The sequence below is a fragment of the Phyllobates terribilis genome, unplaced genomic scaffold (assembly GCF_046119375.1).
Source record: "Phyllobates terribilis strain yellow unplaced genomic scaffold, ASM4611937v1 Scaffold_1__5_contigs__length_1240528914, whole genome shotgun sequence".
NCBI lineage: Eukaryota > Metazoa > Chordata > Amphibia > Anura > Dendrobatidae > Phyllobates > Phyllobates terribilis.
In genome coordinates, this window is record NW_027362761.1 from 360,957,117 (window position 1) to 360,972,877 (window position 15,761).

Here is a 15,761-nt window from a genome sequence, read left to right on the forward strand (position 1 = left end):
GGGATATTATTGCGGCAGGAGAGGTGGAGGACTTAATGACACTGAAAACGATACCAAAGCATTTTAAGCTTTGCCACAATTCGGACCCAAGAGGAATCAAAATCAAAAGGAGTGACAGAATCCATTGTGGGATCAAGGGAGGGGGACACTAAGTTTCTCATTCAGTCCACATGGGGACATGCTTTTTTAGTTTCTCGCCTTTCCTGTGATCTCTGCATTTTTAACCCCGTCTTTTTAAACATTCCCTTTTTCTGTTCTCATCATAGTAAATATGCAAATTGCCTCTTTAGAAAAAAAGAGGACTTGTATTCTATAGCGCCACCTATTGGAAGCAGCAATCCTACAAGTCACAATCAACCCTTTAACAAGTCGTGCAATACGACTTCGGATAAAAGCCAAATCAGAATCTCAATTTTCAGACGCTGTTTCGGGCTATTGGCCCTCGTCAGTGCAAAGTATGAGAACTGATTTGGCTGCATGAGAGGCTCTGGACTGAGGTCTAAGGGGTAACATTTCTCCTTGTGGAGGGTGACACACCAGCTCTGGCATGTCAAGGTAAGGAGGCTTATTCGCCGTGCAATGCTCCTCTGGGAAATTTAATATGCAAATTGCCTCTTCAGAGAAAAAGAGGACTTGAACTCTATAGCACCACCTACATCATAGTAAAGAAAGTGTGTATACCTTTCCAGTCATTTTATTGAACATCGGAGTTACTTACCCTTGCAATGAGGATGCTTGTCTGAGACCACACTAAATGTGATGATGCCACATTCCCGGAATGGAGAGTGCCATCTTTCAATTTGAAAGACGAGAAGATATCACCACAATATTTCAGGACTTCCTTGGAATCTAATTTGGCTGAGATATATAGTGCCCCAAATCCACTTATTTTTGAAAACATATTGGTGATCTTACTTAACACTGTTGAATATGCCAAAAAATGTGATTTGATTGGTATTGATATTTTTTTAAGGCACATCCTTAGGTGTGGTAGAATGGCAAGCTGTCCGACTCGCTTTCCCCGATGTACCATCCGTGTTTTTGTTGGTTCATTGATACTATGAGTGTTGAGGGGGGCAATTGTATCCGTGACACCCCTGGTAGTTTTGGCGCCACCAATTCATTTTTGGAACACTCTTAACTTGCCCTGTGTGATATTGGGAAACATATATATAGTTTGCACAACCTGAATGCTTCACTTGGGGATACAGATGAACTTACCCTTGCGTGTTGGGACTGCGTGGTGTGTCTTGTGTGTGGTTGCGTGTGTCTGAATGGATCTGACAAGTTGGTGACGTACACAGGACCCCAGTAAAATGGCGCTGGCAGGAGCATGCGCACTGAACCTGTGGATCCTTGCATTGGTGAAGGCCTCCGTCACTTCCAGTATGTGCCAATGACGTCTAGTGAGGATTTCCCCTGACGCGTGCCAGAAAGGAAGTGAGAGAGCAGCGGCAGCTCTGACTTCCTCCGGATGTCAATGACGTCCGAAGGAGGAGATAGTGAAGAGGCCGCTGATTAACTGCAGGGATCACGTGACATAATACCACGAGAGCTCCAGGAGAGCCAGTCCTGATACTGCTGTAATTGCGAAGAGTATAAGTGTAATTATTTTACAAGGAAGCAACATAGTGATTGAAAAGGGATGGCCGATTAGTGGACAACCCCTTTAAGGCAACTGTCCTTTTACAGAGAATTCAGTATTTTTTTTATCTAGCAGAATATGAAATAATCGAAATCTCCAGTTTCTGAATGCACAGAGTCCAGTTTCCAACAAGTATATAGATTTTATTGATAAGAATTGTCATCCATTCCAAAGTCACAAACACACGCATGCATTTTGTCTGACCAAACCTCATATAGCTCATAAACAAAACCTACCTGTTAATTTAGTACAAAACACATCTCTATCAGTTCACTCAAACATTATACATATAACCAGGTTTCTTTGTACGCATTTTGATCCCCAAGGCATAGAACCGTCACGCAATTTTATTTATTTTTGGTCTGGATGCTTAAGACTTGAAGACATGAACAGCCCGCACCACGTACTGTCGGCAGATGGGACATTCGCTCATTCTCTTGCCACATTTTGTGCAGGTCACCATATGGCCGCACTCTAGGAGAACACAGTCAATAACGGCGTCCATGCAGATGCGACAAAGGTTATCATCGTTACCAGTCAGCTGTAGCCGATCTCTCTCTGAAAGAAAGAACATGGTGGAAGAGGGTTGGAGACAAATGTATGAATGACTAATATGAAGGTCGGTTACAGTGGCTGTAGATGTGATACCTCATGCGATTGGACTGTACAATACAGTTTACAAATTGCAGCATTTACTAAAGATGACTGGTCACAAGTTTTCTCATGTTTTACACAGGGCTGTGGAGTCGGAGCCCATTTTGGTGGAGTTGGAGTATAAAATGGACCAACTCCGACTCCTAAAATATATAATAAATTAGGTACATTAGTTCAATGCAGTTTGTGGGGAATATTTTTTCAGAAGAATTTGGGAAAGTTATGAAATGTCTTATGGGGCGGAGACTCGAGCATGTCACTCGAGCACCCGCGATACTCAATGTATACCCGAGCACCCGATGCAAACTCAAGTAGCGAGCACTTGCGCTCAACACTATTTGCCATATCGTCATTTTTTTTTTTACTTTTGAAAAAACCCAACCCCAACCCTAGCCCAAACTCAATCCTAACCCCAACCCTAACCCTAGCCCAACCCTAACTCCAACCCCAACCCTACCCCTAGCACAACCCTAACCCTAGCCCAACCCCAACCCTAGCCCAACCCCAACCCTAGCCCAACCCCAACCCTAACCCCAACCCCAACCCCACCCCTAGCCAACCCTAACCAGAGAGTTTATTTTTTACGCCGTTCCTCGTGCGGTATAAGTGATTAGACTACTTTATTCTTCGAGTCGGTGCGATTAAAGTGATACCAGAATCATATCGGGTTTTTATAATTGACAGCTGTCACACACTAAAAGACGCATTTTTTTGTAAAATCTAGTTTTTGCATCGCCATATTTTGAGAGCTAGAATTTTTCCATATTTTGCCCGACAGAGTCATGTGACGGCTTGTTTTTTGCGGGATGAGTTGACGTTGTTATTGGTGCCATTTTCAGGCACGTGACATGTTTTGATCGCTTTCTATTCCGATTTTTTGGAGGCAGAATGAACAAAAAACAACAATTCAGGAATTGTTTTTTTTTTTTTTTTTAAATTTTATTCTGTTCCGCGTGTGGTAAAATTGATAAGGTAGCTTTATCCTTCAGGTTAGTACGTTTACAGCGGTACCACATTTATATCGTTTTTCTATGTTTTGGCGCTTTTACATAATAAAAGCAATTTTATAGAAAAAATTATTTTTTGCATCGTTTTATTCTGAGAGCTGTAACTTTTATTTTTCGGCTGATGGAGCTGTATGGCGGCTTGTTTTTTTGCGGGACGAGATGAAGTTTTAAGCGGTACCATTTTTATTTATATTCGTCTTTTTGATCGCGTGTTAATCCATTTTTTGTTTGGCGGTATGATGATAAAGCATTGTTTTTTGCTTCGCTTTTTTTTTTTTTTTTACCGTGTTCACTGAAGGGGTTAACTAGTCGGACAATTTTATAGGTCAGGTCATTCCGGACGCGGCGATACCAAATATGTGTACTTTTAATGTTTTTTTTTTTCATAATAATATTTATTGATGGATACATTATATTTTCATTTTTGGTGGATTCTTTTTTTAATTTATTTTTATTTTTTATTTTTCACTTTCTGACACTTTTTTTTTTTACTTTTATTCTTTATCCCACTATGGGACTTTCACTTTTTTTATTCTGATCGCCTGTATAGCACAGGAATGCAGCACCATCCCTGTGCTATACAGGCTGTCAGCGCAGAAGAAGCAGAAGATAGTTTGGTCATGCACTGCGCATGACCAAATATCTTCCTGCTGCCTGGTGACAAGACAACATCGGGTCATCATCGCAACATCCGGGAAGCCGCGGTAGACGGCGCTGGAGGCCGGAAGAGGAGGTGAGTATTGCGATCACCTCCCCTTGCCACCGCAATGCTGCGATCGACTTCGATCGCAGCATTGCGGGGGTTAATGTGTCGGGAGCGGTTCGGGACCGCTCCCTGCTCATTGTCACAGCTGACACCCGGTACTATCAGCTGACACCCGGTGACGATCGTGCCCGCACAGCCTGTGTGCGGGCGCGATCGCAAAGACGTACTAATACGTATCAGGCTCTTAAAGCCCAGAGCGCAGATATGTATTAGTACGTCTTGGGCTTTAAAGGGGTTAAACATGAGCCATGAATGAGGGAGTCAGAGTCATGGAAACTGAGGAGTCAGAGGTTTGGCTTACCGACTCCACAGCCCTGGTTTTACAACGTTTCTCAGTGTACAGGACTCTATAACTGGGATAAAGTTTGGGTAGTACAGTAACAGCCATGTCCAGCTTTACAATTTACACACGAGTTTCTGCACAATTTATTTTGTTACTATGTGTTAAAATCACTTTGGTAGCACTTACAATAAATTGACAAAAAAAGAAAGATAAACTGAATGAAATATGAGAGAGTAAAAAAAAAAATTTAAATATTTCATAACCTTAGGTTAGGCAAGTATGTGGAGATAACCCAACAATCCTTAAAGGGAATCTGTCAGGAAGTTTCAACTCTCCTCCACCTCATCCCATCCAAACTGTTAATCGTTGAGAGCAACATGACCATATAGTGTCATGCATAATCTCTTTTGTATGGGATCAACTATTGCTCCTTGACTAAAAAAAAACGCTGTTTTAATACATATGCAAATGAGGCACCAGGAGTTGTCCACCCCTGGTGAAACAGTCAGTAAGGCTGCCGAATCCTAATGGTGTGTAATGCTCGCAGTCATGTGATTTCCATAATTGCAGTCACGTGCCGACTAGAGTGTCAGTGTTGTCTCTCAACAGAACAATGATGCCTGGGGTTTTTGGAACACCAAGATTTCAACTTGTAACACATAAAACAGCTTGTATTTCTGTAGCTCATTTTGCAGAGAAATGTAATGTAAAAAGTGCCATGTAATAAGGAAGAGTCCAAAACAGCTGCCATGTGCAGCCGATCTTCATTCTGGCAAACAGAAGGAGACTCCCCTCAGTCATATAGAAAGGATCTGTCCTGAATGCCCAACTCTAAGGTGGCCTGACCATGTCAGACAATGTTAAAGGCCTTCATATATATTATATAGTTTCCTCACTTGAAAGTTTGGCTTGGATAAATGTTCATGTGTTTTCAAAGGAGAGAGTGGAGAAAGCTACTACCAGACAACGGACAGGAGATTTTCTCCTGGATAAAAGGATCTGGCATTAAAATTCAAACTGTCAAAGTCATCTTCCCAGATATCATCTGTGGGGGCCCCCAAGCACATTATACTGTCTGACAATCCCACCAATATTGATAGGTTTGGCCAACTTTAAAAAAGACACTTCAGTCGTGTCAGCTCTAAAGCAGTCACAGCCTGTGCCATGCACACTTCCTTTAAAGGGGTACTCAGGGGAAATAAATTATTGTAATGGCCATGCCTTCATAAACTATTAGGATAACATGAATAGTGGTGTGTCCCACCCTCACACTACCTGTAATTCTGTGTGATGCTGCAGCTGCTCCTCACTGCTCTCCCTCCCTTATGGGATGTTATGTCACACATCAGGGGGCGTGGCCTGCTCACAGCTGCTAGTAGCAGCCTGTCCCCTGATACTATCTGCTTGTATGCAGTCTGATATTGCAGGCATGGCGTGGGTAAGGCCTGCTCCAGTCTGCTAGCAGCAACTAGCCCCCTGATAATATCTGCTTGTATGTGGTCTGATATTATCAGGGGGTTGGCTGCTGCTACTAGCAGCCTGGAGCAAGCCACGCCCACCTCATCCCCAATATTGGACCACATACAAGCAGATCGTATCAGGGGGCTGGCTGTTGCTAGCAGGAAGCAGGCCACGCCCCCTGATCTGTGACATAACATCCCATGACATTGTAGTTGCTACTGATAAGATTCTATCTCCTCCCATCTACATAGAATTGTATCCATAGCAGCTGCCATCTCCTATCTCCTATCTCATTAATGGGAAAGTCTGTCTTCACTGAATAGAGATTTTACCTCAGAATTAAGAATTTTGATAAAGGATCAATTCTGGCAGAGAAAGGAGCAGATTTCTCTGATAACATATATTACAAAGTTGCTTATTTTCATGTGTACTATTTATGGAATAAAAATTAAAACAGCTGTTACGCTTTAAAGGATGATTCTCAATATCGTAAATGGTAAAAATTGCAAAGTACTTGTAAAAACAAGCAACTTTGCAATTAACTTTGTATCATAAATCCTCTCCAATCTCAGCAATGGAGGAATTTTCAAAATTAGTGTTCTGTTCATTGCCTAGGTCACCGGCCACCATTTCAACCTATGGCCTGGCTGGTCTTCTAGGCACAGATCGTAGTGCTTACAAGATCGTCGGTGCCTCTTGTGCTCCACTGATGCTTGCAGAATCTGCGAGAGCACAATTTGGGCCAGCGGCACTGCTATGCGGCTGGTTCGAACTGTCAATCAGGAAAGCAGAAAACGACCCTTCAAATCACTCCTTCATTTTCTATGTCTAGATAGGAAAAATAAGGAGAATTGAAAAAAGGACAACTGACTAACCTGAGTTGTGTCTGGATTCTAAGCTTTCCACTGAAAAAGAGAGCAAGAAAAAAAGAAGATGTATGAAATAATTAAACATGGTACTAAAAGATAAAAGTTTCATGTATAATCTGGAATACTCTGATGAGTGGACTATTATAATTCTGTTTACTAAATAAAGGTGACAGAAAATCAAAGAAACTCCCCAACGTACACGACTTTCTGTTGTCTTCACTCTCTCGGTACAGTCTGTTCACTTTCTCCACAAGTTCCCATTTCTCACAGCATCCTGAGTAGTTGACAAAGTTGCGGGCCAAAATTTCTTTTAGCTGTCGAATAGTTAGCCCTTCTATTTCCTCCAGCGTTGATAAGTCTGATAATGATGCTCTGGCTTGTTTCTTTGATAGCTCATTAGCCTTAGAGAATAAACCACTTATTACAATGCAAGATTTGTAGAAATCATTTATAATGGCTACAAGACATTTGACAACTACAAAAGATTTCCAGTGTGCTACTACCATGTGATCATGACATTAATCACATATGCCCCTTACTCCTCAGTGCATTAGATAGATGGCGTACAACCCTGAATTATTCAGAAGTATTTCTAATGCTAGTTGACATTATCCTGCCCTTGTTTCAGTAATGACCAACATTACTCACCGGGAGGTCTGGGGTGTCGGTATCAGATGTTATGGATATGGTTTCAATTGTTCCCTAGAAATAAAGATACAACATAAGCATCAAAGAAATGTTTTACAAGACTTAGGCTTAGTGTCCACGATGCAGAAATGAAGCAGAAATTTTCCTGAGCATTTCTGCATCTCCTTGGCAGAAAAACGCATGCGTTTTTTTACATGCGTATTTGACGCGTATTTGCCATGCGTTTTTCCAATGTATTGTATAGGCAAATACGCATGCAGAAACGCACAAGAATTGGTCATGTCCGTATTTTTTCTGCGAGTAAAACCTGCGCAGAAAAAAATACGGACCATGTGCACAGAACTTGCAGAATGTCATAGGAAGTCATGGGATAAGGTATGCAATGCGTTTCTGGAGCGTTTAAGCGCTGCAAATACGCACCAAAAACGCATCGTGGGCACACAGCCATACAGTCACTGACTGACTCAGCACATAAAAAGACATGAGCATATGGCTTCTGATGCCCCCATAAAGCCAAGACTGATTCATAGAAAGAGATAGAAGTGGTTACTCTATTAAAAAGGATCTGACTTCACTCCTGAAATGTCAGTTTTAGTAAATGCACATACTCTCCATGAATGGAAACATTCTCTCTCGGCAAGACTGAAAATAAATTTTAAATTGCCAAATGCTCGCGACAGACCATTACTTGCCACTTTCTTAGTAGTTATTAAAGGGAATCTGTCAGTAGGATCAACGCTCCTAAGCCATCTACATGGGCATGTAAAAGTATGGGCACCCCTAGTCAAAATTACTGTTATTGTGAACAGTTAAGCAAGTTGAAGATGAAATGATCTGTAAAAGACCTAAAGTTAAAATTTCCTTTGTATTTTAGCCAATAAAAATATACATTTTAAAAATTACAAAAAGGAAAATGGGCCGATGCAAACGTTTGGGCACCCTTGGAGATGTGTGTGCTCAGATAACTTTGACCAAAGTTTCAGACTTTAATTAGCCTGTTAGAGTTATGGCTTGTTCACCATCTTTGTTAGGAAAGGCCAGGTGATGCTAATTTCCCAGCTTTATAAAAACCCAACCTCCTCTAACCTTGTGCCAAAAACAGCAGCCATGGGTTCTTCTAAGCAGCTGCCTAGCCCACAAAACAGGGGAAGGCTATAAGATAACAAAGCGTTTTCAAGTTGCTCTTTCCCAACAGGAAAAGTGGAGGTCAAGATGAGGTAATAATAATAATCTTATTTATATTCCGCAGCGCTTTACAATAAGGACAATTTACATACATTATCGGCACTGTCCCCATTTGGGCTCACAATCTACATTCCCTATCAGTATGTCTTTGGAGCGTGGGAGGAAGCCGGAGAGCCCGGAGGAAACCCACACAAACAAGGGGAGAACATACAAATGCCTTGCAGATGTCCTTGGTGGGATTGGCAGCAATGTTAACCACTGAGCCACCGTGCTGCCCATAAGGTCTGGAAGACCAAGCAAAATTTCAGTGAGGATTGCTAGAGAGGCAAATCAAAACTAGGGGTGCACAAACTCTTACATGCCACTGTAGGTCATGGAAAGATGAATAATATGATACCTTGATATCTGGGATCTGATAACTTATTCCAGAGAAAGCCATTTTTCTTCATGGACCGGACATAGATCTCCCTGAGAATCTGCCTCCAAAGAAAATTTTAAATGAAAAGAGCGTTACTAGTGTGAGACATGTGATGACTGACAGTCTGCTCTCCTGTTCTACATGTCTGAAACTGGTAACGCCTCCTTTCATATAAAAAGCTCTGGAGGCGGATTCTCATGCAGTGTCCGTCCCATAGCCCTGAACTGCTCATTTACATATAAGAAAAACTTAGATTTCTCTGGAATAAGACATTGGATCGCAGATATCAAGGTATCATTTTATTCAGCTTCCTATGACCTGCATGCTCACATACGGCATATAGGAGGGTTGATCCTACTGACCGATTTCCTTTAAAGACATAATCTCATGGGTATTATTTGATTGAAAAGTGTTTTAGTGCTTGCACAATTTACTGTTTACTAACATTTCCAGTCATTCTTGACCTCCTTTCCGATGTGGTGTGTGTTAGTACGCACCATGTCGGAACCCCTGGTTCAGCGCGGGCTCCGGCGCTGAGCCCGCACTGAACTGGGCACATGTCAGCTGATTTATACAGCTGACATGTGCCCACAACAGCCGCGGGTTGAATAGCAACCCACACGCGGCTGTTAACCAGTTAAATGCCGCTGTCAATCTCTGAAGCGCTTCACTGACTCCGCCCATCGGTGACCCAGTCACGTGATCGCGGGTCACCGATGGGTTGGCATGACAACCAGAGGTCTGCAGCAGACCCCTGTGGTTGTCATGTCTACATTGCTATGAGCACCGCCCAGTGGTCGGCGCTCATAGCAAGTGAGCATTTCTAATACATACAGGCGATCTGCTCATCGCCTGTATGTAGCAGAGGGGGATCAGATAACTGCTGCTTCTAGTCCCCCATGGAGACTATTGAAGGAAGCAGAAAGTGTAAAAAAAAATTGTTCTTAAAAAAATAAAAGAAAATATAAAAAGTTGAAATCACCCCCCTTCGCCCCATTCAAAATAAAACAATAAAACATTTTTTTTAAAAAACCCACATACACATACAGTGCAGACGAAAAATTTGGACACACCTTCTCATTTAAAGATTTTTCTGTATTTTCGCGACTATGAAAATTGTACATTCACACTGAAGGCATCAAAACTATGAATTAACACATGTGGAATTATATACGTAACAAAAGTGTGAAACAACTGAAAATATGTCTTATATTCTTGGTTCTTCAAAGTAGCCACCTTTTGCTTTGACGACTGCTTTGCACACTCTTGGCATTCTCTTGATGAGCTTCAAGAGGTAGTCACCGGAAATGATCTTCCAACAATCTTGAATGAGTTATTTATTTTTATTTATTTTTAATTTTTATACATTTTATAGAGAGAATGCACCTCCTTTCACCCCCCCCACCCACATCAAAAAAAACAAAAACATTTCCCCTTTTTTTTTGCATTGTTTTTCCTACATAAAAAGGGTGTAAAAATACATTATATATTTTTTTTTTCAATAAACTTTATAACAACAAGATTCAATATTCTGTGCTCTTTGCAGTTGCAATTGCAATTACTTGCGATGAAATGTGCAGTACTCGAAAGTATTATTGCCTGCTAGGCAACCTATTAAGACACTCCTGGGCAGAGGGAAAGTACCTCACTGCATTGCAATCTTTTTCTGAAGTGCCACTGTAGAAAGTCCATTTAAATGTTTCACAAATTCTTCTGAGTTTTATTTTTTAACTCCCAGAGACGAGTTAGAGTCTGTGCACATTGGGCATAATTCTGAGACATTGCAAACGATGGCGCTTGATAAATCTGAAGTATTATTAGGCTGTAATTACGATGAATTTGTTGGCTGTGTTCCCTCCCCACTAAACCTGGAGGAGCTTAAAAACACCAGATGTCGTAAATTTTGCTCAACTATAAATTGTGCAAACAATCTGCAACATATTATAGGGGTTATCCACTACTCCGACAACCCCTCCTCAATCTGTATGTTTGCCCTCAGGAAAATAATAACACTTTACCTTGCCTCTGGTGCTGGTACCATTCCAGCCGTGTCGATGTCAACTTTCCCAGGGATCGCGTGACACTCTCCCTGCCTTCTGACGTATCACATACAGTCATGGCTAAAAGTGTTAGCATTCTTGAAATTGTTCCAGAAAATGAAGTACAGTGCCTACAAGTAGTATTCAACCCCCTGCAGATTTAGCTGGTTTGATAAGATGCAAATAAGTTAGAGCCTTCAAACTGCAAACGAGAGTAGGTTTTATGAACAGAAGCATAAATCTTACAAACCAAAAAGTTATGTTGCTCAGTTGAATTTTATTAAATTTTAAACATAAAAGTGTGGGTCAATTATTATACAACCCCTATGTTTAATATTTTGTGGAATAACCCTTGTTTGCAATTACAGCTAATAATCGTCTTTTATAAGACCTGATCAGGCCGGCACAGGTCTGTGGAGTTATCTTGGCCCACTCCTCCATGCAGATCTTCTCCAAGTTATCTAGGTTCTTTGGGTGTCTCATGTGAACTTTATTCTTGAGCTCCTTCCACAAGTTTTCAATTGGGTTAAGGTCAGGAGACTGACTAGGCCACTCCAACACCTTGACTTTTTCCCTCTTGAACCATGCCTTGGTTTTCTTGGCTGTGTGCTTTGGGTCGTTGTCTTGTTGGAAGATGAAATTACGACCCATCTTAAGATCCTTGATGGAGGAGCGGAGGTTCTTGGCCAAAATCTCCAGGTAGGCCGTGTTATCCATCTTCCCATGGATGCGGACCAGATGGCCAGGCCCCTTGGCTGAGAAACAGCCCCACAGCATGATGCTGCCACCACCATGCTTGACTGTAGGGATGGTATTCTTGGGGTCGTATGCAGTGCAATCCAGTCTCCAAACGTCACGTGTGTGGTTGGCACCAAAGATCTCGATCTTGGTCTCATCAGACCATAGAACCTTGAACCAGTCTGTCTCAGAGTCCTCCAAGTGATCATGAGCAAACTGTAGACGAGCCTTGACATGACGCTTTGAAAGTAAAGGTACCATACAGGCTCGTCTGGAACGGAGACCATTGCGGTGGAGTACGTTACTTATGGTATTGACTGAAACCAATGTCCCCACTGCCATGAGATCTTCCCGGAGCTCCTTCCTTGTTGTCCTTGGGTTAGCCTTGACTCTTCGGACAAGCCTGGCCTCGGCACGGGAGGATACTTTCAAAGGCTGTCCAGGCCGTGGAAGGCTAACAGTAGTTCCATAAGCCTTCCACTTACGGATGATGCTCCCAACAGTGGAGACAGGTAGGCCCAACTCCTTGGAAAGGGTTTTGTACCCCTTGCCAGCCTTGTGACCCTCCACGATCTTGTCTCTGATGGCCTTGGAATGCTCCTTTGTCTTTCCCATGTTGACCATGTCTGAGTGCTGTTCACAAGTTTGGGGAGGGTCTTAAATAGTCAGAAAAGGCTGGCAAAAGAGATCTTTAATCCACACATGTGAAGCTCATTATTCTTGGTGCCTGAACTACTTCTTAATACTTTAGGGAGACCAAACAGAATTCTTGTGGTTTGAGGGGTTGAATAATAAATGACACTCTGAATTAACTTTTAACGTTTAAAAAAACAAACAAAAAAAAAAAACAAAAACAAAATTTGCTGCAGTGCATTTGCCACTTCCAGGCTGATCTACAGTACAAATGTCACAATGCCAAGTTAATTCCGCATGTGTCAACCAGCTAAATCTGCAGGGGGTTGAATACTACTTGTAGGCACTGTATTTCTCCCAGAAAATTATTGCAATTTTGCTTTGTTATACATATGTAAATTTCCTTTGTGTGTATTGGAACAACATAAAAAAAGGGAAAAAATTGGACATAATTTCACACTAAACCCTAAAAATGGGAAAGACAAAATAATTGCCACCTTTCCAAAATTGTGGGTAAACAACTTTGTTTCAAGCATGTGGTGCTCATTCAAACTCACCTGTGGCAAGTAAGAGGCATGGGCAATATGAAACTTACATCTGAAACCAGAAAAAAGGGGAGAAGTTGATTCAATCTTTGCATTGTGTGTGTGCCACACTAAGCACAGAGAACAGAAAGAGGAGAATAGCACTGTCTGAGGACTTGAGAACCAAAATTGTTGAACAATATCAACAATATCAAGGTTACAAGGCCATCGGAAGAGATCTTAATGTTCCTTTGTTCACGGTGCACAACATAATGAAGAAGTTTACAACCCATAGCACTGCAGCTAATCTCCCTGAACATGGACGGCAGAGAAAAATTGATGAAAGGTTTAACGCAGGATGGTGGATAAGCAGCCCCAGTCAAGTTCTAAAGAAATTCAAGCTGTCCTTCAGGCTCAGGGTGCGTCAGTGTCAGCATGAACTATCCGTCGACATTGGAATGAAATGAAACGCTTTGGCAGAACACCCAGGAGGACCCCACTCCTGACACAGAGACATGAAAAAGCTAGACTGCTGTTTGCCAAAATGTATGGGAGTTAGAAAAAACCTTCTTACAAAGAGTCTTGTGGACAGATGAGACCAAGATAAAGGTTTTTGATAAAGCACAACATTCTGGAGTTTACCGAAAACTGAATGAGGCCTACAAATAAAAAAATAAAAATAAAAAAACACAGTACCTACAGAGTCAAATATGGTGGAGGTTCAAAGATGTTTTGGGGTTGTTTTGCTGCCTCTGGCACTGGGTGCCTTGACTGTGTGCAATGCATCATGAAAACTGAAGAATACCAAAGGATTTTGGGTTGCAATGTAGTGGCCAGTGTTCGAAAGCTGGGTTTGCGTCCTTGGGTCTTCCCTAGCAGGACAATGACCCCAAACATACTTAAAGAAGCACCCAGAAATGGATAAAAACAAAGCGCTGGAGAGTTGTGAAGTGGCCAGCAAGGAGTCCGGATCTAATTCCCATTGAACACCCGTGGAGAGATCTTAAAATTGCTGTTGGGAGAAGGCACTAATATGAGAGACCTGGAGCAGTTTGCACAAGAAGAGTGCTCCAAAATTCCAGCTGAGAGGTGTAGGAAGCTTGTTGATGGTTATAGGAAGCGATTGATTGCAGTTAGCTAATCCAAAGGGTGTGCAACCAAATATTAAGTTGAGGGTGCAAACAATTTTGTCCGGCCCATTTTTGGGGTTGTGTGTGAAATTATGTCCAATTTGCCTTTTTTCCCCTCTGTTTTATGTTGTTCCAATACACATAAAGGAAATAAACATTTGTAATTGCAATAGTTTTCTGGGAGAAATACTTAATTTTCTGGAACAATTTCAAAGGCGCCAACACTTTCGGCCATGACTTTACATCCATAGGAACTGAGAGCAGATACGTTTGAAGGCGGAGAGAGTGAAGCAGACTCTGATTGTTACGTCACGCAATCCCCAGGAGAGCCGACATCACAGGATCGGCGGTGGCACCGGAGGTGAGTTTAAGTTTTATTTTTTTATTCGGGACAAACATGTGGATTGAGAAGGGGTTGTCTGAGTACTACCCCTTTAAATAGTTTTAACACAGGATTCTGGTGCAAATTGTTTAATGAATTGGACCCTAAAATTTACACAACATATCAGTCGCTTACTGTGCGCCGAAAAAATAATTTCTCGCTTGTTAGGCCATGCCACTTTTCAGACAAAGCATAGCCACTCCTAGTGAGGCTACTTCCCTTTGTCGGACAATGTGCAGAAGGTGCCTAAACACATATCAGATATGGTGCAATCATACTAAAGTAATACAATGTGCACAGAGCCCAACTAGGACAACCAAAACAAAGTGGAATTGGTAAACCATACAGTTTTATGAAGACTGACCATATACAAAATACCAGTGCGCGGCCTCAGTGTCCCATAAAAAAAATCTAGTCTTGTGAGTGTAAATTGTGGAGAAAAACACCTTACAGTTACACAATGAAAGTGCCATATGTCGGACAGTGTGCTGGTGAAAGTTGTGTTCTGCTATAGACTATCCCCACAACGCTGATGTGAACAGATCCTACAGCTCAGGGTTCCTAGCATCTGATAAACCTATAAACAATGATACTTCTAGGGAAAAAAAAAAAAAAGACACAAAGTGCAACAAATCATTACATGTTTCCAGCTTATTCTGGTAGGCTGCAATCTGGGAAATGACTAATTTTTTATGTTGATTATGAAACGATTTAATTTGCCATCATTTATCTTGATATTAGCATTGCAGGTGATAAAAGGCAAACCTATACACCCAAATCCCCATTGTGACTGCAATATATCAAGGCTGCTGGTACCTGGGATGTAGATCCACTTCCCAAGCTCCCACTTCTGTCTGATAATTCTCCCTGAGATGAAGATCCGGAAGATGAAGGCGCAGATATAGCAGTAAAGAAAGAGAAGGCAGAGGACTGCGATCTTGTAGTGCCGTCTGTGCTAACATCCATCTCCTCTTCAGGACATGAGCCATGGTGGCACAGCACCAGCTCCACCAAGTCTTCCTTCTCCCGACAACTCTCGGTAGGGATGTTCCTTAGTGTAAGGTATTGACGTAGGTCTTTCACTTTCAGCTTCATTAACTGGGGCCGCTGAAATGCTGTCTCCTGTAGTAAGTGGCAAGTACTACAGCGCCTGAGGTTTTCCTGAAGTGTAGAGCACACTGAGCAAAAGTCTTTTTTGCAGTCACAACAGACATGCTGTAAGACAAAAGAGCATGGTTGGTTATTAGCGCCTACGCTCTTCTAATCATCCAGTGATACACGTACCTGTGTACAGACCGCAGAAGACAGTGATATAATGAGAACATCCTATGAGATCAGCATTGCAGTTTCTGAAAAATCCAGAGCTGAATTCTTATGCA

General features: G+C 41.9%; 1 protein-coding gene across 3 annotated transcripts in view; it reads right to left on the minus strand.

Moving 5' to 3' along the window:
* Positions 1-1,334: 1,334 nt before the first annotated feature.
* Positions 1,335-15,761, minus strand: part of RNF34 (ring finger protein 34) — a 53,804-nt gene continuing 39,377 nt past the window's right edge. For all 3 annotated transcript variants that reach the window (XM_073676287.1, XM_073676288.1, XM_073676286.1), the window contains 5 exons: positions 15,199-15,597; positions 7,334-7,387; positions 6,885-7,086; positions 6,692-6,721; positions 1,335-2,203 (listed from right to left, as the gene is read on the minus strand). In XM_073676287.1, coding sequence (XP_073532388.1) covers positions 2,016-2,203; positions 6,692-6,721; positions 6,885-7,086; positions 7,334-7,387; positions 15,199-15,597 — 873 coding nt within the window. In that variant the 3' untranslated portion in view covers positions 1,335-2,015. The remainder of the gene's footprint in view (positions 2,204-6,691; positions 6,722-6,884; positions 7,087-7,333; positions 7,388-15,198; positions 15,598-15,761) is intronic.